The following is a 22,712-nucleotide window of genomic DNA, read 5'->3' as shown; positions in this document are numbered from 1 at the left end:
CCGCCTAATTGCGCATATGAAAGGGAATGAGTTAAAGCATTTGGTTTTCTCGTTCTAAGTGCAGCGGACAGGTCATTACAAGGTTCAAGTCAAGTCTTGCATGCCTCTACAATATGATCAAAAGCTGTCTTGACATGTTACTAATATATGTTTCTATCACTTAACTATTGAACAAAGCAAAGCAAGGATGGAAACAAGGGACGGGAGCACAGTCGCTATCACGGCAATTATAAAGTATTAAGTAACTGCAGCAAACAATTTCGGTTTACAATCCATTCCAATAACATAAAACACATAGATTGAGTAGTATTTACAGTGGGCTGATCAATATACAAACGATGTGACAACATAGATGATATATGGGGCAGAAATTTGGAGCAAGAGAAAATAATCAGGCGATGGGACATGGAGTTGTGAAGTCAGCCAAAGGTTTTCTCACTGCTGTAGCACATATACAGGAAGCCGTCTTCATCCTTAAATGAGTCGTAAACAGACTCAATCAAGCTCGCTGGCAAAAGAAGAAACGGGACAGAAAATAAGTTGGGAGTATTTCTAGAAATTAACGAGATGTTCATTCTTACATACATGTCTGTGGTAATGTGTTCTTGACAAACACAAAGAGAGCTTTCCCAGGAGCCAGATGGAGTCTGCCACTGAGGATGTGGATAAATTGGCCAACAGACATATCACGAGGTACTAGGAATCTGTTGCCACCCACATTACCAAAAACAAAGAAACAAAATATATCAACTCCACTCCTGCCTGAGTAATAAATACATACATTCATCAATACTAATAATACTAAACCATGGGAAGAAGCTTAACAACTAACCTAAATCCAGGGATAGAAATGAAAGCAATACATACATACATACAAGGAAATTCGCATATTTCAGTAAGAAGCAGAATGTGAGCTCTCGGAATAAGTAAGTTGAAATGAAAAGACAAATAAAATTTAAATAAATAAATAAAAAAGACTCACTTCTTCTTCTCCATCTCAGGAAGGTCAGATTTTGTATACCTTTCAGCCACAACCTGTAACAGACTCAACCAAACCACTAAATCATTAATTACATGCAAAAGTTACCGTTGCACACACAACCAAAGTTACCGTTGCCCACACAACCAACGTTACCGTTGCCCGGAAAAGGTGTGCGTTATATACAGCAGGCAATTAGCCGTTGAAGGCATGTAAGGAAAGTAGTTCACCTTTTATTTGGGATCACATATGCAATCAAGAAATCCGTTTGTTTGTTTGTTTATACTTACAGGGACTCGATCGGGGTACTTGGCAATAATCTCCTGTGATTCTTTAGCATTTCTATCCAGAAAGAAATCCGTCATTCGGATGGTGCCCTAAAGGAAAAGACAAGGGAGACAAAGGCACGTACCCAAACAGAACTCTTCCTTGAAGGCTTTGGTCTTGGCTTTGCCCATCTTCGATTCTTCTCCCGATCACGACTCGGAGTCAGCAAACCACCGGAGAAGACAAGACTGGAGAATTTCAGATGATTGAATTTCGAGGGCCGACGCTGCCGTACTGTACTTCCCAATATAAATTAAAAGTAACTTGTGATCCAAATTTTCCTTTGACCCAGTAATATACAATAATTTTCGCCGCCTGGTATCACAGGCGGGGATAGCTCAGTTGGGAGAGCGTCAGACTGAAGATCTGAAGGTCGCGTGTTCGATCCACGCTCACCGCATAAAATATTCATCTTTTTTATCATTCGTCTTCTACCAATTCTTTTTTACTTCTTAAACCCCTCTACAATGCAAAACCTTCAGCACACCATACCTCGCTACCTTGTCCTTGTCCGCGGAAACTTGTAGCCGCGGCCATGAGAGTGTCGGAGCAAAGTCAGTGGCAGCTCCTCCCTCAGCAGTATCTTGGAGAAATCTCAGCTCTCTGTTTCCTCCGTCTTCCCGCTTATCTCTGTTCTCTCCCTCTCCTCCTCGCTGGTTCTTTCCCGAACCCCTACATACACACACACACACACACACACTTGTGATTGATCCCAAACTTATGATGACTTCATATTAACCTTGTATTTTCATCCCACAGGTACTGGTTCGCAGATTCTGGTGTATGATTTGGTGAGTGGAAAAATAATAAGGTTGTTTCCAGTCTTTGAAGGGATTCGTGTCCATGGGATCTCTGTGGAGCATTTTCACAAACCGCTGCCGGGTTCTGCTCTTGCTTTCCGGATTGCTGTCTTTGGGGAAAGGAGAGTGAAACTTTTTAACTTGCAAATTGAATCTGATAGCTTACAGAAACCTTTTCTGGATACGGGATTGACTCTTATCCACTCGCTGCCCAAATTTGGCCATTGGGTTTTGGATGTTTGCTTCTTGAAGGTGTCAATTCTTGCAATATCACTAATGCGTTATTAGTTAATTTATCTTCGGCCAGAGTAGTTTCTTTTCTTTTCTCTTTTCAATTGTAGTTGAACGGTGCAACTTCAAATGAGGATGCGTGTCATCTTGCCATTGGATGTAGCGACAATTCCATATACTTCTGGGATATTTTGAGATGTGACATATTTTCTGAAGTTAAATGTGCAGGTAAGATGTTGTTCATCTGCCATTCCTTTTACCTTTGAGATATGATTTTATAAAGTGCTCTACTAGAGCAGGAAGCAGTTAGAACGTACTAAGATTGCCTATGAACATAGAATTTTTGGATAAAGTGCAAAAAAGGAGTGTCTGCAAGAGCTGGCCATATATGACTTTCAATGACAATGTTATTGTCTTTCCTTTTTTTTTTTTTTTCCCTGTTTCTTCTTGAGTACCCATTTTGTTATTCTTAGATTGCGCAATTTTTGCAGCAAAAAATTATATTTGAAGTTTTGCCAGAAACATTGAATTTGTAGTTGATTAGTTTCTGTATATAGCATGCTAGATGTTATACCTTACATATATCTCTTACCTAGCAAAAACGGTTTGATGGCTTACTGCGTGTATTCCTCTACCACGCAATTCTTAGAGAGGTGCCTATTATACTCCATGAGGATGTTGGGAAATGATATTGAATCTCTCCGCATTGCATCTGGTACTATCTTCAATGAGGTAACTTATACACATTCTTAGTGTTCAACTTGTCCCTGCTACTCAGTCACTCCTCTCCGTATGGGTAGTCAAAGCTTTTATTTCAATGAAATTCTTACTGTTGTTTTACTTGTCTTATTCTTTTGGCTGCTACTAATTTAGAAGTAAATGTGTTAAGTTCTCTCATTCATCTCAGTAGATTAACAGGATATAATACCTTCTACTTTGAAATTTCGTAAATGGTTATGTACTTAACTTTAGATTGTATATCAAAAGCCCTGCTATTTAAATATTGGATGTATAGAGTTATGTTTGTACATGCAAATTATGTTAACCTCTGAAGACGACTCAGCTTCCACTGTGTATAAAAAGACAATGCTGTAAACATTTCCTTGTAATAGGTAAGTTGATTTTCTCAAAGACTTGTAATTGATACTAGATAGAGCAGAGTGAAATATGATGATGCACAACATGTATGCATAATTTTTGTCCCGATCCATGTGTTACCCTGATGTGTTATTGCCTACTTGCTCCAGTAGTAATGTGTCTGCTTGTCCATATGGTATGACATCAATATCTGTCGTCTGTATCTGATTCTTAGTTATTATTAGGTTTTCTTAATGAATTGGCACTTTGCTATATTCTGGCTTTCCTGGAATTCAGGAGATCTACCTCATGTTTCTCCAACTGCGGACCTAGTGCATGCTTACATTATTTCTGAAATCCTTTGCTGTGATCACCAGAAAATGGCTGTGGCTTAGAAGTTTCTAATTTCAATTTTTCCACGCGAAAATTGAATTTTGATGAAGCTGAAGAATGTCTTTGTTTTGGCAGATTGTTGTTTGGAAAGTGGTTCATCAGAATCATTCTACAAGGCTTAGTAGTAATGAGGAAGACCATGTACCATTAACTAGTAATGAGAACTTTATTCCTGGTTCCAAGTACAAGGATGCTCTTATAAGTAGGCTTGTAGGCCATGAAGGTTCAGTGTTCCGCATCGCGTGGTTCTCTAACGGAATGAAGCTTGTCACTGTTTCTGATGATCGTAGGTAGGTCATATTCATCTATTCACGTTATTAGCTGACTTACTAAAGAACCAAAAAATACTTGATTCATAGCTCTTCATGGTATGTCATTTCTTGATTAGTTCAGTGCTCGTATTTGGGAGGTTCAGGCTGACAAAGGAGTTTCATGCAAGGATAGGGTCAATCACTTGGCAGGCCCTGTTCTATTTGGACACAGTGCCAGAATTTGGGACTGCTGTATATATGACTCTGTAAGCTTGCTTCATAACTTTATTATGCTTTTGTATGTATGTTAGTGTATACATGTATATTGGATGGGGATAAGCTTGGCTTGTACTCCGGTAACCTTAGTCCATGCTCCTCCTCTTTGATTTTTCTTTATCGACCAGGATCTATGTTACATTGATTTTCTCGTGGCTGGTATCGCCTCTATGTGCACCATAATTCTTTGTTTTTGTTCTTTTATCATCTTGTAAGGTGAGGTAGACATGCTACTCTTACTGTAGTAGTCTGACCAAATCCATCATGGCTTAGCTGATTGCCATAACTCAACTGGAAGAAAGGGAAGAACAAAAAGAGCCCCTCAGTCTAAGTCTCTTGGTTTTGCTTGTACTATCATGTGTTCAACTTATTTTCAATATGTTTTTGGATTTGTTAAGAAGAATATTTCATTCATGCTTTAGTTTGACCTCAAATAATTCTATGTGTCCTAAGTCTTTTCCAGCTGGTAATTTTGAAATTGGAATCTCCTCAAAAGTATCCATTCCTTGTGGCAATTAGGATTGCTCTAGCAAATACTACTACCTGCCAAAGCTTGACGTGATGTCTAGCAATAACCTCTAGTAGTGGTCAGATTTGCCCAATTTAGTCTGGTTAAATCCAGAAAGTGCTCTCTCCAATTGATAAAAACTTGAAATCAGGGAGCTGGCATAACTCTTAGCTGAGAGTAAATAACTATGAGCTTAATGGTGTATTCATGCACGCATGTTAACTTACTCATAAAGCAAGTTGCTCCTGGCTGGATTCTGGTTGCACATTACCTGTGCTTGCCTTGTCAGCTTCTGGAAACTGTTCTTTATTTCCAGTCATTTTTAAATTTGATATTGTGTTTGCTTGTGTTCTGCAACAAAGCATGTTTTGTGTGTATGTGTTTTTGATACACTTTGCAGATAAGCACAAAGAAACTGGATTTTGCTTTATTAACTGATTATTGGCTTGTTGAACTGCTCAGCTAATTATCACTGCCGGTGAGGACTGTACATGCCGTGTTTGGGATCATGATGGCAGAGAACTTAATGTGATCAAGGAGCACATGTAAGCTGTGAAAGTTTCACCAAGATGTGGATGTTATAGATACCTATTCTTGGATGTCTCTATTTGTTTTGCATGTATCACTGTATCAGTTAACTAATTCAGTTTGTAAAGGTTTTTGCCGAAGAACTTTATTTCCACATTCATTTGGTGAAATATCATTTGCATCCTGCTCTGAAATATTTCAGTTTGTGCATAGGAATTGGCTTCTTCTTGGTAAATCTTTCATTTTCGTTATATATGGTGAAAGTGATATCTTAGACCTTCAACTTGGTTATTCACTCAATGCTTCATTTCTGAATCTCACAGTTAAAATTTCAATGTTGTTATTTTCTGCAGTGGGAGGGGTGTATGGCGATGTTTGTATGATCCCTGCTCTTCACTTCTTGTCACTGCTGGTTTTGATTCTGCGATAAAGCTTCACCAGATTTATACATCTTCTAAGGAATTAGAAGAAACCACTGTGTCTGAAGATTTCAGTGACAGAAAGGAACTTTTTGCTCTTTCTTTACCCAATTTGTCAGGGCGTGGTGGGCTCATGGACAGGTATCTTCGCATGAATACCGTAAATCATTTGGAAAATTTGAAAAATCAATTGAAACCATACATTGTTGTTTATGTTCTCAAGTATAATCACACACTTGCAACAACAGTATGCAGATATCCTAAACCACGGTTGCCCCACTTTCATCACTTTCTCATTGCTTTCCCAGATACCTTTATTTGTGTTGTTAGTAGTGCCAAAAGATGGGTTTGATGAGGCATTAGTAGTTTGTTCGTGCTGTTCCTCAGTACTATAATAATGTAAGTAGACATAAACCTTTTCACGTTTCTGTTGATGTAGTATAACAAGTGATCATGAGAATACAAGTCTCGAGGTCTCAGTTTTATCTGATGTGTGTTACTTTTCTGCATGCTGATATTATTTGATGAGATTTTTACTTCCTCTGGGCCTCTGGCTGCATTAAAATGTTTTTGTATACACACTTCTTGTTTGTTGTTATTTTTGCTTAGTACAGAAATATATAGGTCTCCCTTATTTTAGAGGTGAAAAATATTAGAGATCGACAATGCCTCATGCACGGGGGGCTACCTTGCATAATTCTTACTCTGGGGCTACCTTTGATGGTCTGTGCACTTTTGTATTTGACATTGGAGTGAATGGTGGAAAAAATACAAAGTATGAACCATATGTGACGAAGGTAAGAACTCTAGAATTGGGTAAATTGACTTGATGAACCTGACTGGTGTGGGTTTAGATTTGTGGATGTCTTTATGTGCAAAGTTTCTTTTTTCCTTTCTGAGTAAGTACGTGTTATGGAGTTTGTAAAATATTTTATCAGTTTACTTATTATTATTATTTTTAATTTGTATGTCTATTGTACTGTTACTCTATTCTGCCTACTTGCTTCAGGGTTTCTGACCCCTCAAGCACTCTTGCAGCAAAAGTGAATATGTCCGCTGTGTACACTTCTCACGTGAAGATTCTCTATATGTGGCTACCAACAATGGCTACTTGTACCATGCAAGTCTATTTAATAGTGAGGCCGTGAAATGGACGGAACTTGCCCGCATCAGTGTGGAAGCACCAATCATTTGTATGGACTTATTGTCAAAATTTTCCTACCCCTCTGGTGGACTTGAAGATTGGATTGCTGTTGGAGATGGTAAAGGGAGAATGACAATCATCCTAGTTGTTGGAACTGGTGGGAGCCCCAAGGTTGAATTTACTTTCACTTGGGCAGCTGAAAAGGAGAGGCATCTCTTGGGCGCTTATTGGTGCAAGTCACTGGAAAATAGGTAGTAGATAGGTGCCAAACAACAATATTTGTAGTGATGTTCCAGTGTCAACTTACACAATTAAGGATTTGATCACAACTACATTAAGATTACTTGAAATTAATTACTCGAATACTCTACATATCTAGGTTTTCCTTTCTTTAGCCGGTTGTCTTATGTTAGGACACTAACTGAGAACTATGTTACATATAAATCAACTCAAGGAAACCATTAACCCATCGGCCATATGTCAGATTAACCCTTTACATATAAATTGCTCATTTTTTTTGCATATCCCACATATAAGAGGTCATGAATTGTCATTTTACTATATGTAATTCATGGTTTTACTGCTAGTACACACGTATCTCTATATTCTTTATCATATTTTCTGGTGATTCTGCATGCAGGTTCATCTTCACTTCTGATCCTTGTGGCAGATTGAAGCTATGGAAGTTATGCGACAATTTGCATTCTGCTTCTCTCATTGGTAGAGGAAGCTCTGATGTATCCTTAATTGCAGAATATGCTTCATGCTTTGGAATGCGGATAATGTGTGTGGATGCTTCATTTGATGCAGAGGTGAATATCTTTAACATTATATTTTCTCTTAGTCTCTTTCTTTGGATTATTTTTCTTATTGAGAACAGTTCCTGCACTAAAACTAGCAGACATTCTGTGAATACGGTAAATAAGATGAGGCAATGTTCTGAATCTTAAAATGCAGATGCCTAGTTTGAAAGTTTTTTGCTTACCACTTGTCATAATGAAGTGCATGATTTCACAGTAGAAGCCTGTGAAGATTATAAGTAGTTTTGTTGATATGAACTACCATATATGACTCAAATTTATTTGTCTACAGTTGCTGGTATGTGGGGATATTCGTGGTAATCTCCTACTATTTTCTTTGCCAAGAGGGCTACTCTGCGCTACTGTTGTTGCTGCAGAAGTAAAAGAATATCCAGTGAATTATTTCAAAGGTGCTCATGGAGTATCCAGTGTGAGCAGTGTTTCTATTTGTAGTCCTTCTGATCAAGTTGAAATACGCTCGGTATGAGATCAATCCTGAAAGTCTTGATTGTGTAATTTGTAATTTCAATATTCACTCCCTTCTCCAGCGATGCTTAAATAACAAATAACTACAATGAAACGGCCATATAAACTAATAAAGAAAATATGCTTCCCTTGCTTGTAATGTATCAAGATATTATGCAAATTTGTCTTTCTAGCACATGGCAACTTAATCCAAAGTTTGTCCATCTAATCACAAACCCTACCCACAGACGGGAGCAGATGGATGCATATGCTACTTGCAGCACAACAGAGATATGCTTAATTTGGAATTTATAGGGATGAAGCAAGTAAAAGAATTAAGTGCAATCCGGTCTGTCTTCACCACCACTGACCATTCTGATGATTCTGCTGTTGGAAACTATGCAGTTGGTTTTGCATCAGCAAATTTCATAATATGGAATTTAACTACAGGGACAAAGGTGCTCTCTCTCCTCTCCCCCTCTTTTATCTGTCTGTCTATCTATCAACGGAAAGACCAAGATTATTGTCGCTTAAATATTATTTATCAGAAAAATAGATTCGAGTTTTCTGAGCAGTCTATCATCTTTTAGCCAGACTTAGGTTAAGTTATTTATGTCAAGTTAGTGCAGAGGAGGCTTATATTTTCCTCATCAAGCTGGAAGGTTAAGTTCCTTAGCACAAGTGTACATCAATTTTGACTATATGTCTGAATGTTCACGTGATCTTACTATGCATGTCGGGATGTTTGCCAAAGGTGCTAGACATTACATGTGGTGGTTGGCGACGTCCTCATTCATATTATCTTGGTGACTTGCCAGAGATGATGAACTGTTTTTCTTTTGTTAAGGTATATTCTCAAGTTTCCTTTATGCCTATTCTTTAATATCAAATTTAGATATTTTTACCTTTCTCTAGTTGTTGAAAATATAGTCTGATGCCTGAGTGGAGAGTCTTTTAAAGAGCAAATGTTTATCCAGGATATCTACTAAGATGAGATTAGAGATGGTTGTCCATATTCATTAGTCACCTAAAACAAGGTCCTTTATCATCTAGTCACTTGGGAATGAAAGGTTGAAAAATATCTTATTTCCATATTTTTAACAAGTATGATGCATCATCTGAGAAACTCATTATTTTAAAGCAGGTGTTTATCCAAGATGTCACTTAAATGGGTTTAGAGATGGGTGTCTGTATTCACTAATCACTTAAAAGGTCAGCGATCTAATCAGTTGGGAATGAGAGTTTAAGAAAGACCACGTTCCCTGTCTACAAGTGTGATGCATCATCTGAGGAACTCATTATTTTAAAGCAAGTGTTTATCCAAGATGTCACTTAAATGGGTTTAGAGATGGGTGTCTGTATTCACTAATCACTTAAAAGGTCAGCGATCTAATCAGTTGGGAATGAGAGTTTAAAAAAGACCACGTTCCCTGTCTACAGTTGTGATGCATCATCTGAGGAACTCATTACTTTATTTTTTGATATGATTTTGCCTCTTTATTTTATCAGATGAGAACTGAATTCCCCAACTTCTTATATAGGAGTAAAGTTTATTGGGATCTGATGTTAGTGATTGGGACATGGCATTTTTTCCTAGCACATGCTTGGTTAATTGCTATTCTTCCTTTAAGATAAAAGCATCTCTTAAAGATCTTATACTGCTACTTCTGAGGGTACAATGTAGTCGGGATTTCAGATGCAAGCAACAGTGACGTGATTATCATTTTCATACCATTGAGTTTATCATTTTTGTAGTATTTTACCCCACATATGATAGCATGCAATCTCACCATCCCTTCTGGCAGGATGATGTCATATATATTCATAGGCACTGGGTACCAGAAAGTGATAGGCAGATATATCCTCGGAATCTGCATGTGCAGTTTCATGGCAGGGAGGTACATTCCCTATGCTTTATCTGTGGAGATTCATTGTGTAGTTCAGATGAAGATCAGGGATTGGTTTCTGGATCTAGTTGGATTGCAACTGGTTGTGAAGATGGAACCGTCCGATTAACTAGGTAGTTAATTTTTTTCCCTTGTTTACTAGGGAAAAATCTGACATAAACCTGGGGCAATGTGGCTTGTAGTCTTTAAATTCTATAATTCACCTTGCACTTCTATCCTTCTCAAAGTAATGGTGCAGTAAAATTTTCAGGTATAAACCAGGCATGGAGAATTGGCTGTCTTCCCAACATCTCGGGGAACATGTTGGTGGATCTGCTGTACGATCAGTATGCTCTGTGTCAAAGATGCATATATTTGTGCCTGAATCCAGTGGCATGCCTAATGTAGTCTATAGACAAAATGGAACCTTCGAGGATAGAGATCCTTTTATTTTGATATCTGTTGGAGCAAAACGGGTTGTTACTGCATGGAAACAAATGATTATCATGAGCAACAAAGGAGTGGACTCTGTGTGCAGAGAGACAGACAAGAAAAATGAAAATAACATGACAGGTCCATCTACTGAGACCATGCCTTCATTCTCTTTCCAGTGGCTCTCCACTGATATGCCATTCAAACACACTAGTTATGTGAAAAGAAAATACACCAAAGAAGTCCTTGAAACAGATGAAGATCTTAGCACGAGAACATCAGATTCTGTTCCTATTGAACTGCTTTCTTCAAGGTGCAGGAAGAAGGAAGCAAACTTGTGTCCAGAAGATGATCTTGAAAATGACTGGAGATACCTAGATGTTACTGCTTTTCTTGTTAAAGAATATGGCTCAAGGTCCGTTCAAGTTACAGTTAGTTCTTATTTTCGTTTCGCCTTTCATTGAAGTGCTGTTAATGCATTGGTGAAAGTGTTTCTTCTGTAGGATATCTGTCTGTTTTGTTATTGTTGCTTGTTCAGATGCTACAGTCACACTGAGGGCTCTTGTGTTGCCTTTCCGGCTTTGGTAAGTGTTGCATTGTCCAAGAATTCATTTCAAGAGGATTTCAGACTGTTACAATATTATAATATAGCATTCCTTTTCTCTTGTCTATTACATTACCATAGAATAGTTAGTCTGTTTCTCTTCTCTAATAAAGGTCACAAATGGGAATCTTTTGGTAATTAATTTTCCCTTGCCCAATATCTCTCCATCTCAACTTCATGGCAGGTGCGATGTTGCCTTATTGGCTCCCTTGTCATCACCTGTGCTAGCTCTGCAGCATGTTGTCATTCCTAAGGTTTTGCCATCTAATGGTTAGTATCATAATATGTTGAGAATTTGAGATATAATTTCAACAATTTGGAAATTAATTTCTGTAAACAATAAATCTGGTTTTGTCATCACTTTTGATTGATGCTTTGGACAACTTTCTGTAAACAAAACTGCAGTTTTTCGGTTTTGGTTCATCTACTTGCACTGAGCTTTATATCTTAATATAATATCACAGAACACCTGTAATACACTATTAATACAATTTATATTATTGTTTTATTCATAAGTTCAACTTCAAGTTCATTGCTTCTAGAATGGCTCAATAGTACATGTTACTGAAGATACAGCACTATGTTTGGATTCATGTTCATTTTCAATAGAATAATTTTTGGAAAATGATTTGAAAAGATTCTTCAGGGAATGTGTTAAGATGAAATGGGTTTTGATTACTTAGGTCAAAGTGTGATGGGTTGAGTTTGATTGGCATTTCATTCTGAGAAAACACATGTTTGTATTCTTGATTTGAGAAAAGTAAAGAAATACTCCGTAAATAGAGTGTAAGCTTTCGAAAAATACGCTGTAGGCTTTGAGAATATAGCTTTTTGGGGGGGATATTCTCAGGTCAATTTCAGAAAATGAGGAGACAAACACATTTTCAGACTGGAAATGTAAACTTTGATAAAGGAAACCCCCATGCAAATGGCATGGAATTGTGAAGAAACTCATGACCTCTATCTTGGACTTTGTGATGCAGAATGATCAAATCCATAGAGTACACATTTACTTCGAGTGTTGCCAATACTTTCAGTATGATCATAATTTCACATTTTGGCCTTGTTCAATTGAATTATTTCTTCAACTTGAAAAATGCAACATAGCGACTATCCATTTCTTGTTATCTGGATCTTTCTTGATGTTTTATAGTTGTTCCTCAATACCAGGAAACATACAAACTGGAAGTCTTTACTTGGCAATTACTGGATCTACTGATGGAAGTATTGGAATCTGGGATCTGACCAAATGTGTTGAAAACTTTATGCGGCAAATATCAGGCCTTCAAATGGAAAACTGCATGGAATTACAGAAACGGCCACGCACTGGTAGAGGAAGCCAAGGGGGGCGATGGTGGCGGTCTATAGGCAGTCACAGTGCAAAGAAGAAACCACACAATAGCGATTTGATTGGAAAAACTCAAACTGGTTTATACTATGTTGGAAGAACAGAATCTGACAATAAAATGGAAAACCATGTGCAAGGAACATTTGAAACATCTCTTTCTGGAAAAAGTAATGCTCAGGTTCCTTTCCAAGTCGACAATCAGGCTTCATTTGTTTCCGTAAGAAAAAAGGATGATTTATCACCAGAAGCTAGTGTATTGGTAGCTATGCATGTCTTAGGTAATGTACACCAGTCTGGGGTCAATTGCCTTAATGTCTCAGATGTTCAGGACCTTAGATCAGCTGACTCTAGGTTCTCCTTCTATGTTATAAGTGGAGGCGACGATCAGGCAATTAATTGTCTCCGATGTGATTTGAAAATAAATCCTGTGCTAGAGACCTGTCCGAATATGTCCATGAAAATTCATTGCACCACTCTGCCAGTGGCTGCAAACAACTACAATGGCCATTGTCTGATCAAAAACCATCAGATGCAGTTCTATAATGTGGATAAAATCATCTCGGCTCACAGCTCTGCTGTCAAAGGTACTTTTGACCAGTATTTGTTTCCAATTCTCATCTGTTTTTCTACGCTTTCCGTAAATTGAGAGGAACTTGAGTTCATGAAGGATGAAGTATAAGGAACTCTGCACGTTTGCTATTTTTCCCTAGTAATTTAATTTGTTTGTCCAGTAATATTTGACATGTTCATCTGAACTTCCTTTTGATTATGATTAATATTCGAAAAGGTTTCTTCTTGTTACAAGATGTAGTGTTGCTTGTGGTTGTGTATTTCATATATTGTGATGCAAAATGTGGTGTTGGAACAGAAGTTAGCTATTTCATATTTTATGATGCATAGGTGTCGTTCAATCTCTGTATTACAAGTAGGCCTCGTGTCAACGGGTGGGTGTCGACCTACCCGGACCCGGACCCGGACCCAACAAATATGCATAACAATTTTTTCATCCCTACGCATACCCTGCCCTATAAAATACTCATAGGGTCTTAGCCAAATTATATCCAAAAGAATTGGGTAGGGTTTAGGTCTTACCCATTTGAGACCCATTTGTTTTTCTTTTTTCTTTTACAATATGTTTTTAAAAAAATCTAAAATTTGAAATTTACATTAAAGGCAAATAATGTATGTTACTAAATTAACTAATTATGGATCAATATGAAAAGCTCTAGCATATCTGGTCAAAATTTCAATACGTAATTAATATAAGTAAAATATGTAATGAAATGATTATATTATTTAATTTTTTAAATATTAAATAAATTAGTCGATTGATTTACTAAAAGTTTACAAAATTCAATAATTTTAAATTAATATATAAGTGAACATCTTTGGGATTAGACTATACCAATACTGATGGGTATTTTAGAGTATTAGACCCTACTCATACCCACTCATTTAATTTTATGGGTCTAGGGTAGAGTAGGGTAGGGTCTTCTACCCATTGGTTAGGGTATTGGTGTGGGTATGAACAAAGTAATGCCTACCCATTGACAAGCCTAATTACAAGTATTGGTTTCCTGACTTGTGATAGTCTTGAGCAACATCCTCTTCTTCCTTTGGCTTGGGAGAAAGTAAAATGGATGCTGACAAATGATATCTTGTTTCCTTTTTGAATCAAAGGAGTATGGACGGATGGGATTTGGGTTTTCTCTGTTGGTCTTGATCAGCGTGTCCGGTGTTGGAAACTTGGTAATGATAGATTATCTGAGTTTGCCCATTTAATCATTAGTGTGCCGGAGCCAGAAGCATTGGATGTTAGAACCTGTGGCAGGTGAGTGAAATTATTTATAGTTGTGATAGTTTTGTTTTTTCTCCTCACCTTCCTTACTGTGTCCTCCGTTGTTTGTTTGTCCATTCAGAAATCATTATCAGATTGCAGTTGCTGGAAGAGGGATGCAGATGATTGAATTCTGCCCATCCAATGGGATGAGTAGTGTAAAATAGAAGCTTCTTTCTGGGGAATTTCTAATATGTGGGCTAGATCATTATTGTAAGAGATTCTACCCTCTTTTAAACAATGAACGATCTGCTCTTTTGGTAAAGTTCAGAATTTTGTTGGCTGTGTTCTTGTATTTTCTAGCAAAATTCAAGGCATGTTCTTTGTCCAAGATGACCTTATTCGCTGTTATCTCTCTCTCTGTTTTCTTTCCTTGACATGCAGTTATCTAGGGTCCCTCTCTCTCTCTCTCTGTTTTCTTTCCTTGACATGCAGTTATCTAGGGTCCCAGTGAAGGTTTTAGTTATAGGAAATGCTGAATTCTATCAATTCATTGAAATTGCTGATGCAGTTTACCTTTACTATGTTCACCTTGTAGTTGTGTTTTAATACCACAGTAATCTATACTGTACTGCTTTAAATTGCTCCTGTTTCTTGGTGGTCATTTTAAGCATGAAACAAATAAGCTGTAATATGAACTGCCAGTATTTGGGAATCAATGTTTAATATTTTCATGCTCATATAAAAGAGACAACTCTAATTGCAGATAAGAAGTTGTTACAGAACCCGTTCCTCTTTATGCACTATTTAATAATATATGTATTGGGTATCAATTCTCGTGAAGTAGTTCTGCTACATTTTCTGTTATTTCCATTTGGTGCAATTAACAGTTAGTGACACAACTATAAAGGCAAACAAATCTTCTATTTTGACTTTGCTTCCTAAGTCATCCTTGGCTGAATACCTGCGGCGGAAGGAATTAACTTGAAAGGCTAGAAACCTCTTGTACAAGGTATATTGAATGCATGAAAATATCAAAGCTTATGAGATTATCTGGACTGGCATTGTGTGTGGAGCATATTTGACTAGTTGAGCATCATAATGTGATGTTCAAACATGAAATTCAAGGAATAGCATAATCTCTTTCTTTTTTGATTGGGATTTCTTCACCTTGTTGGTTATTATAGGATCAATCAAGTTATTGCTCTCACCATGGTTGCAGAGTTATAATTGCAACGGTGCACATGGAAAGCAACTGGTTTCCAAATATGTTCACCATGATCTGGGCCTTGCGTTGAGGATGATTTGGAATCAGTAGCATTCTTAGTGTGGAGTTTGGGTAGAGTGCACTCGATGATAGCCCCATTGAGCGGCCAATGCTTGGAGATCAGATGGAGAGCCCCCAAGTGGGTGTTTGTGAGAGGAGAGAGGATCCAATGGATGTGTGAGGGTTTTACATTTTATAATTGAAGCCTTGAAATTGAATGTGAATTGAGGCTGACGAGCCATCTCCTATAACTGGACCAAGAGTTTTGCATGTCCCCAAGCTTTTGGAAGTTGGTCACCTTCGAATGGGTTTATGCACATCTCTTTTTGTAGTATTTGCTTCCAATGTTGGGTGGCAGACCAAAACTCAAGTGCCGACTGCTACTGGTGATTGTCCTTTTGTCTTCTTAGATGTTTCATTTTTTATCAGAAAACCAATCTGACCAATAAAGATAATCATAGAATTATCAAATATAACTGAGAAAACTTATGGAATATGTCTACGATGCAAAACATAATTGATTAAAGAAAATGAAAATAACCAAAGATAATTGCAAAACCTAGCATATGGCACTAATAACTTCATTAATGGCTGCTAAATGCTATGTTATGCATTCGTTGTTGTACAGGGTCACATCTAAGATTATGTTTCTTTCTTTTTCCCACTTTGACAGGCCAATTTTGGAGATGGGGTGAGCTGGTGTCTGGTTTTATGATTTAGCATATAATTACATATACTCATTAAAATCCCAGAAGATGTTGGTCTGGTCTGAAATCCAAGGAGTAGATGTTCAGAGTTGTTTTCTGAGCGCAACTGTAGGAGTTTGTGTTTTACAACTCCTTTTGTTTTGTGAAGCTAATTAGATATGGGGCACGCCGCACAAGTGCTGTTACTCTGTATATATTGATTCTCTGACGACGACTAGGAAAATTATCCACTTCCCTCAATTATTCAGTTTTTCTTCAACATAAAATTATCAAGCTTAACCTATGGAATTAGAACATGTTCCAATTCTTTCGCAGAAAAGCTATATTCGTCTGGATTACAAGTTGAAATTCTTGGGCATCAACTGCAGCTTATTCACATTCCCTTTTGGAGTACCCTTCAATTATTTTTAGGTGTAGATCCATTGTTGGTAGAATCTCATCAACTGCAACTGATTGCTCATCATTCCACCAGCTTTGATACATTTTTGGCCAAATTTCTTAACCTTGTTTTTAGCACCGGCTGGGAACCCCCTTACAAGATCTTCAGTACATTGGGAAACAAATACGAGCGACATCAAAGATTGCATCCGCTCGTCCAACAACTTAGTGATAATAAAAGGTAAAAACAAGACAGGATAAATAACTAAAATGAAAGCAACGCATTTAGTGGGTTGATTTGTGGACATGGTCAAGAGCCCACCAAATAGTTCTCATGTGCCATCCTTTCACAAATAAATTACATAGGGTAACTGCAACAATTTACATACATAGTGAAGCTGCTTTGATACTCCAATCCAGAAAAGAGAAACAATTTGATAAAGCTCTTAAATTATTGTTACACTTACGGATTCTGAAATCTTCTCTAAACAGCTATTTATACCAAGTGCTTCGGTACTACATTTTGAGGGTGCACACAAACAAAAAAACAAATTAGGTTATCTTTGTCACACTCATTATCAAGTTGACCTCAGCTGGAACCATATTCCAACATCTCCCAACTGAATGGACGGAAGACAAACAGAACTCGAGGTAAGCTCTTCATAAGAATAGCCACACAAACACATACGGCAGCTATGGCCAACATGGAGAGCATCGCAGGCCTGTAAAGCAGAGTTCGACTCCCAGTTCTATAGGCCATATTCTGAGCACAAACACCACAAGGTCGCTGAATGCCTTTTATTCCAATCTCAAAACTAGCAGGAGGTTCCATATTTGGCTTCTGATTGATGCTGCTATCTGAAACAGTGTCAGATATGTCGACAACTACATGCCCAGAAGATACTCTTCTGTTGATTTTCCTCTGGACCAGGTGAATATAAGAGTAGTGTCCTCTCAGTCGAGCATAATCTTCAGGGGTGAATCCTGTGCTGTCAAGGGCACTCTTCCATGCTCCAATTCCCACCTGAAAAGACGGAAAATTATAAAGACGTGCTGTACATTGTACATATTCAAGTAGAATGGCTGTGGAAGTCGGTCACACCTAGTCCACCGATACAGTTGAGTGCTACTAAGATTGCTTTATTTTTAAAACTAAATTATATGAGCACTGGTTTTGCAATGTTCTTTGAAGCTTGCGGCGATGGAACCAGCCATTCGGGGCAGTCTCTACCACTTACAGGACACACAAAAGAATTGCAGGAAAGAAGAACAAGATTACCTTTCCAGGATCATCAGTCAAAGCATCCAAAATATCTTCAGATCCATCCCTACCAGCTGCTACATGAAGAGGGGTCAGACCTCCAGGTCCTGCAACATCAGGTCTAAACAAGGAACTCTTGTCAATTTCAACCAGGGATTGGTATTCTGAACTTAGTTCATCTGCTACTTCCTCAGGGACATATCTCAACAGCATCTCCACTAGAGACCTTGAATTTCTCCGCACTGCTCGATGCAGCAGACCCATCTCAGACAGAGCAAACTTCACGAAAGGCTGCTCTCCACCACTCACTATCCCATAGAAAAGAATATCCAGGAGCTTATTTACAACAGAACACCAGTCATGATCCATCGAAAACTCAACAAGATACTTGAACCGTTCAAAGGGAAACGAGCCCAAATTAGGACCTTCATGACCAAATCGCAGCTTTGACTGCAATTTATGGAGAAGCCATCCCATTTCATGTATAAACTCCATAGCTTGGTTTCGCGCATAAAATCTCCCTCTGTGTAAATTATCTATATCTGTCAATTCTATTTCTTTCTCTAGCATACAAATCTCAGTGCAAACATCATCCTCGCACACTATGAACGGAAAGAAGCTGCTACTGAGACCATGGTCTTCAACCTGAATGTGAGGAATAACAACAGGTCAGCGAGAAGGAATAGCAGTACTTTCTAAATCAGAAAATATATATTATTCACATTGCATCCATTCAGGCGGTTCATGAGACTACAGCTTTTGTGTAACAAAAAGACGAATTTTCATGATGTAGAAGTTCCTCAGTTAGCAACTCAAGTCATTGCGAAGGAACCATCATCTGAACAGCATTCATGCTGTATTACCAGTATACAATACTTGATGCACCAGATGTTAAAACAGAATTTGCCTCATATGATGAGCAATTTTATTATATGCAGACTAAATTAGTACCTCAATAAAACCTCTTCCTGTAACTGCAGGCACCGAACAGGAAAACTTAAGATATTGAACACTCCCCTCAAGGCCATCAACGTGTTCCACCAACTCAGTACTGGCTTCCACATAATTTCCATCCAGTGCACAGAGTAACCTAGCATACCGAGGATAAAATAAAATCTCAGTATCATAATGGTTTCATCAAAACAATGATGATCACATAATAATATCCTAAGCTTGGGATATATTGCAGGAAATGCCTATATATATTACTTCCTCTATTAGATCCATGAATAAAACAAGCATAGGCTCGGAGCATGTCAATTGACAATGCATACCTCGTGGAAGGTCGCGATAAATTAATGCCTTTGACAAAGAATTGAGCTTGCCCAGAGGATGCCACAGCAATAGGTTTAACACTCAGAATTGTGGTATAGTTATCAGTCCCAAGAGGCAAAGATGTGTTAACAACTACCTGACCTGCATTGCCAAATAGGTCCAAGTATCATATCCTCAAACAAATGTCTAAATACAGATATTCAAAACCATGAGAGAACATATGAGAGAAAGGTATTGGAAGAACAGAATGGGACCCAACCATTGTAAACAAATGCCATCTGATTCTGCACCCTGGCATAGATCCAACCCGTGCTCCAAAAATATACATCATCATAGATATTCAAAAGCCTATTTAGACTGGAGCTCAGATCACAATAGAGCTAACAAAACAAAAAGAAAATGGAAAAAAGGAATAATTAGAACTCAGCAATTACATAAGTTCTAAAACGAATGTGGGGCCATAAGTCCATAATGATGTTTCAAAAGTATTAGCAGAAACCATACCTCCTCCCAGGAAGATTCAGACAGACGAAGATATATAGTCAAAATGACACAGCCTGGCCTAATGTAGCTCTCTATGTCAGTAGGACTATGGGATAACCAATCAAATATCTGGAAGTTCAAAATTCACATATTCAAACTGTCAGAGAGAAAGATGTAGAGGGTGAATGGGAAGGGAGAAGCACTCACGAAAAGAAAATATAACCAGTTCTCTTAATAGAGATGTATGAGTTAACAAACATCGTAGAAATCAAAAGGTACCTGCGCTCTTAAAACAATGGGAAAATCACTAGGCTCTTTGCCAAATAGTTTGAAAACAATGCGATCTGTGTGGCTCTGTAACAAAATAGATGAAAAGAATAGAACATAAATATAATAAACAATAAAAGCAGGTAAAAAATATTCGATGCTAATACTAAAGAAAATGATCTAGTTTGACAGAAGTTATCCCTGGATAACATAACATCATAATAAGGATTAAAAAGCAAGAATTCTGGCATAGCCAACACAACTTGATCTAGTGAACAACATCTTTCATACTTAGTCGGTACCCAAGTCGATGGACACGTATAATTTCCCGGTTTTTGACAAAATGTATCAAAAAACGACTTTGAACTTGCCAATCTTGATTTTGTTTGCTCATCTCAGACGGCTGATGGGAGTCATGGGCTCTACAATCACAATAAACCTCTAAGACAAGACAATCCTTAGACTTCAATGTACCGAGGACAACAGAAAGAAATATAATAACAGAAGAGCATACAGATATATGCTGAACAAATGATATACATCATGAGTGAATAAATTTATCTCATAGAAAACAAGGAAAAGTTCTTCAAGAGATGGGAATTTAGATGTCACTTTGACATTTTAAGAGAAAAGCTCTTTTCCATCTAATAGATCCAGTGGCTTCTAAGAGAATGTTAAATTAGAATAGAATATACCTGAGCCTCTCCGCTGGAACTGGATGGTGACTGTGCAGATGCAGAATCTGAATTTCCACTAGTCTGAGGAGGACTTGACTGATGAGATTCTTGTTGCGCCCACGAAGGACACCCAATCCCTAGACCCTGTGGAACGGTTGATCTTTCTATGTCGTCCATACCATCATCAGAATCAACATAAATGTCATTCAGATCAAAATTGTTGAGTTTGCTCCTCCCACCAGAAGTCTCCCTGCCTTGATCATAAATTTGAGAAGTGGCCTGGGTGTGTAACACGATTCCCGGCCTTTGAGAACTGGCTTGCAGATCCCCAATTTTTCTTGGCATTTCATCACCAGTAGTTGTACAATGTTCCTGCATAGATCTTTGTCCTAGAGAATCATTTGAGAGCAACGCAGGTACGGACTCTGAGTTTCCCAGTGAAGGCAAATTATTGAGCAAGTCTTGAGATTCCTGTAGATGCGCAGATATGTTTCTTCGGAAGGGTCCCTGACTGGCAAGGGTTTGCAGAAGATGAGACAGGAGATCCTGATCATCTGTCTGGTTCGACCTATTGGCTGAAAGACATGGAAATCAGAAGGCAATCAATGTTGGAGTTGTCATAGGCCTCAAATGATCAAAATAATGAATCACAAGCAGCTCTGCAAATCATGTCATGAGTCACGATTTTCTCTTAGACAGGGAGGCATCGTTTGCTTACAGTGCATGTTGGAGAGTATCTTCAGTATGCTCATCAACAGATAACCACTTGCCTGGTTGTCATTGATTGGACTACTATTACTGACATTCTCTGTCTGTGTTTTCCTCCTCCTTTTATTGTGGCCAGCCAAGCGCCGACGGCAGCTTCTCTTTCCTTCGTCAAACTCTTGAAGTGCATGGAACCTGGTTAATCAAAGAATCATTCAATACCACCACTCACAAAAATGTAAGTTCATATAAGAACTATGAACCTATTGCTTCCAAGAGTACAGAAGTACCAAGCTCTGGGAGTGTGCGAGGCAAAAAACTTCTGCTTCTTGAGAGAAGATACATGTATGCCATAAATACAGTTACAGACATGAATCGATTTCCAAAGATGACAAGTACAGTTTCATCTAAAAACCCTTTTTTTTTTTTTTTTTCCATCTTTTCCAATTTCATTCAGTACCATCTAACAAACATGCGGATTGGATCAATTAGCAATTCGTGAATCTTTTGCTTCCATATTCCTCAGGGGTACCAAGTATTGGAGAGGCTATGTTAAGATCACATCTTTGTTCCAGCCCTGACGTCATTCTCCAGTACCAATAGCCATTTGAATGTTAAAATGGCGTTGGACGTGACAAACATATTACCAAAGAATAAAAACTGACCTGCTGCACTGCTGGCAGAACCGCTGCATTTGATTTGCTACGAGTGCCTTGCTAGCCTTGGAATGCATCTCACAGACCTTATGTCGTCGATGGTAGTCTTTAGCCTTGCTCAGATCAGCCCCGCAATCGTCAACCTGACAAACTGCACGATTGGGCGTAGGGGCAGCCAACTTGGTCTTCTTCCCGGTTGTTGGTTCCGTGTTGGCGGACACTGCGTATCCTCGTCCACCAAGGTTGAGAGTAAGATTATCAGCAGACAAATTATTGTCTTGGACCCTCCTCTTCTTCTCCAATTCCCTGTTATCCTTGACAGTGGGTTGATCCAGTTCATCAGAAAAGGAGGAACAACTGTTGGAGGAAGCAACAGTAGTGGTGAGTTGAGTCTGGAGGGGGAACAACTGTCTGCTCTGAAAATTAGAGGAAGTGGGATGGAGAGGGGTAGCGATGAAGAGGTCCCCATCCCATCTCCAATCGTTGGGATCCCACTCGATGCCTCGTTTGGCCATAGCTCGCAAATCTGTGGAGGGCATACCATAATAAAGCTGAGGTTGGGCTCCAAATCTAGCCTCCTCCATAAAAGGGGATGAAGAGGCAGCAAAGGAGAGTAGGGAGAGTTGGGAAGTCTTGAGTTGAGGAATGAATCAGGTAGGGGAGGCGCAGAAAGAGTAGCCGGAGAGCTCCATGAATCGGAAATGGAACACCAAAAAGAAAGAGTTAATCGGGAGGAAGCGAAGAATAAAGTAAAGACAAGTTGGGAGGTTGGGGGGGGGGGGGGGGGGGGG

The 22,712-nt window shown here is 38.5% G+C and overlaps 3 protein-coding genes and 1 non-coding gene across 6 annotated transcripts; 2 read left to right on the top strand and 2 right to left on the bottom strand.

Annotated features, from left to right (window-relative positions):
- LOC105163340 (autophagy-related protein 8i-like) lies at positions 217-1,344 on the bottom strand. Its single transcript, XM_011081653.2, has 4 exons — positions 1,270-1,344; positions 983-1,035; positions 586-704; positions 217-508 (listed from the first exon to the last, which is right to left on the bottom strand). The coding sequence occupies exons 1-4, from the start codon at positions 1,342-1,344 to the stop codon at positions 420-422; spliced, it is 336 nt and encodes a 111-aa protein (XP_011079955.1). The 3' UTR covers positions 217-419.
- On the top strand, positions 1,331-16,462 carry LOC105162994. 3 transcript variants are annotated; one of them, XM_011081185.2, is made up of 22 exons: positions 1,331-1,962; positions 2,066-2,358; positions 2,448-2,565; positions 2,987-3,069; positions 3,883-4,097; positions 4,201-4,324; positions 5,305-5,387; positions 5,724-5,930; positions 6,828-7,184; positions 7,574-7,745; positions 8,026-8,214; positions 8,447-8,656; positions 8,953-9,045; positions 10,004-10,218; positions 10,356-10,931; positions 11,020-11,100; positions 11,305-11,390; positions 12,291-13,052; positions 14,149-14,299; positions 14,388-14,518; positions 15,468-15,898; positions 16,186-16,462. In XM_011081185.2, exons 1-20 carry the CDS (start codon positions 1,842-1,844, stop codon positions 14,470-14,472), a joined length of 4,221 nt encoding a protein of 1,406 aa, XP_011079487.1. In that variant the 5' UTR covers positions 1,331-1,841; the 3' UTR covers positions 14,473-14,518; positions 15,468-15,898; positions 16,186-16,462. The 3 variants fall into 3 exon arrangements, with proteins under 3 accessions (XP_011079487.1, XP_011079488.1, XP_020550364.1); XM_011081186.2 differs by having other exon boundaries at positions 15,433-15,898; XM_020694705.1 differs by having other exon boundaries at positions 14,388-15,257; positions 15,433-15,898.
- Positions 1,634-1,706, top strand: TRNAF-GAA. Its single transcript has one exon. It is a non-coding gene; the product is annotated as a tRNA-Phe (tRNA).
- On the bottom strand, positions 16,887-22,698 carry LOC105162993 (squamosa promoter-binding-like protein 1). The gene is made up of 10 exons (XM_011081184.2): positions 21,931-22,698; positions 21,279-21,460; positions 20,579-21,135; positions 19,896-19,970; positions 19,638-19,745; positions 19,393-19,513; positions 19,133-19,274; positions 18,810-18,948; positions 17,877-18,503; positions 16,887-17,621 (listed from the first exon to the last, which is right to left on the bottom strand). Exons 1-10 carry the CDS (start codon positions 22,503-22,505, stop codon positions 17,187-17,189), a joined length of 2,961 nt encoding a protein of 986 aa, XP_011079486.1. The 5' UTR covers positions 22,506-22,698; the 3' UTR covers positions 16,887-17,186.

This window comes from Sesamum indicum, linkage group LG6 (assembly GCF_000512975.1).
Source record: "Sesamum indicum cultivar Zhongzhi No. 13 linkage group LG6, S_indicum_v1.0, whole genome shotgun sequence".
Lineage (NCBI taxonomy): Eukaryota > Viridiplantae > Streptophyta > Magnoliopsida > Lamiales > Pedaliaceae > Sesamum > Sesamum indicum.
Note: the sequence above shows the minus strand (reverse complement) of the source record. Positions and strands in the feature narration are given on the sequence as shown.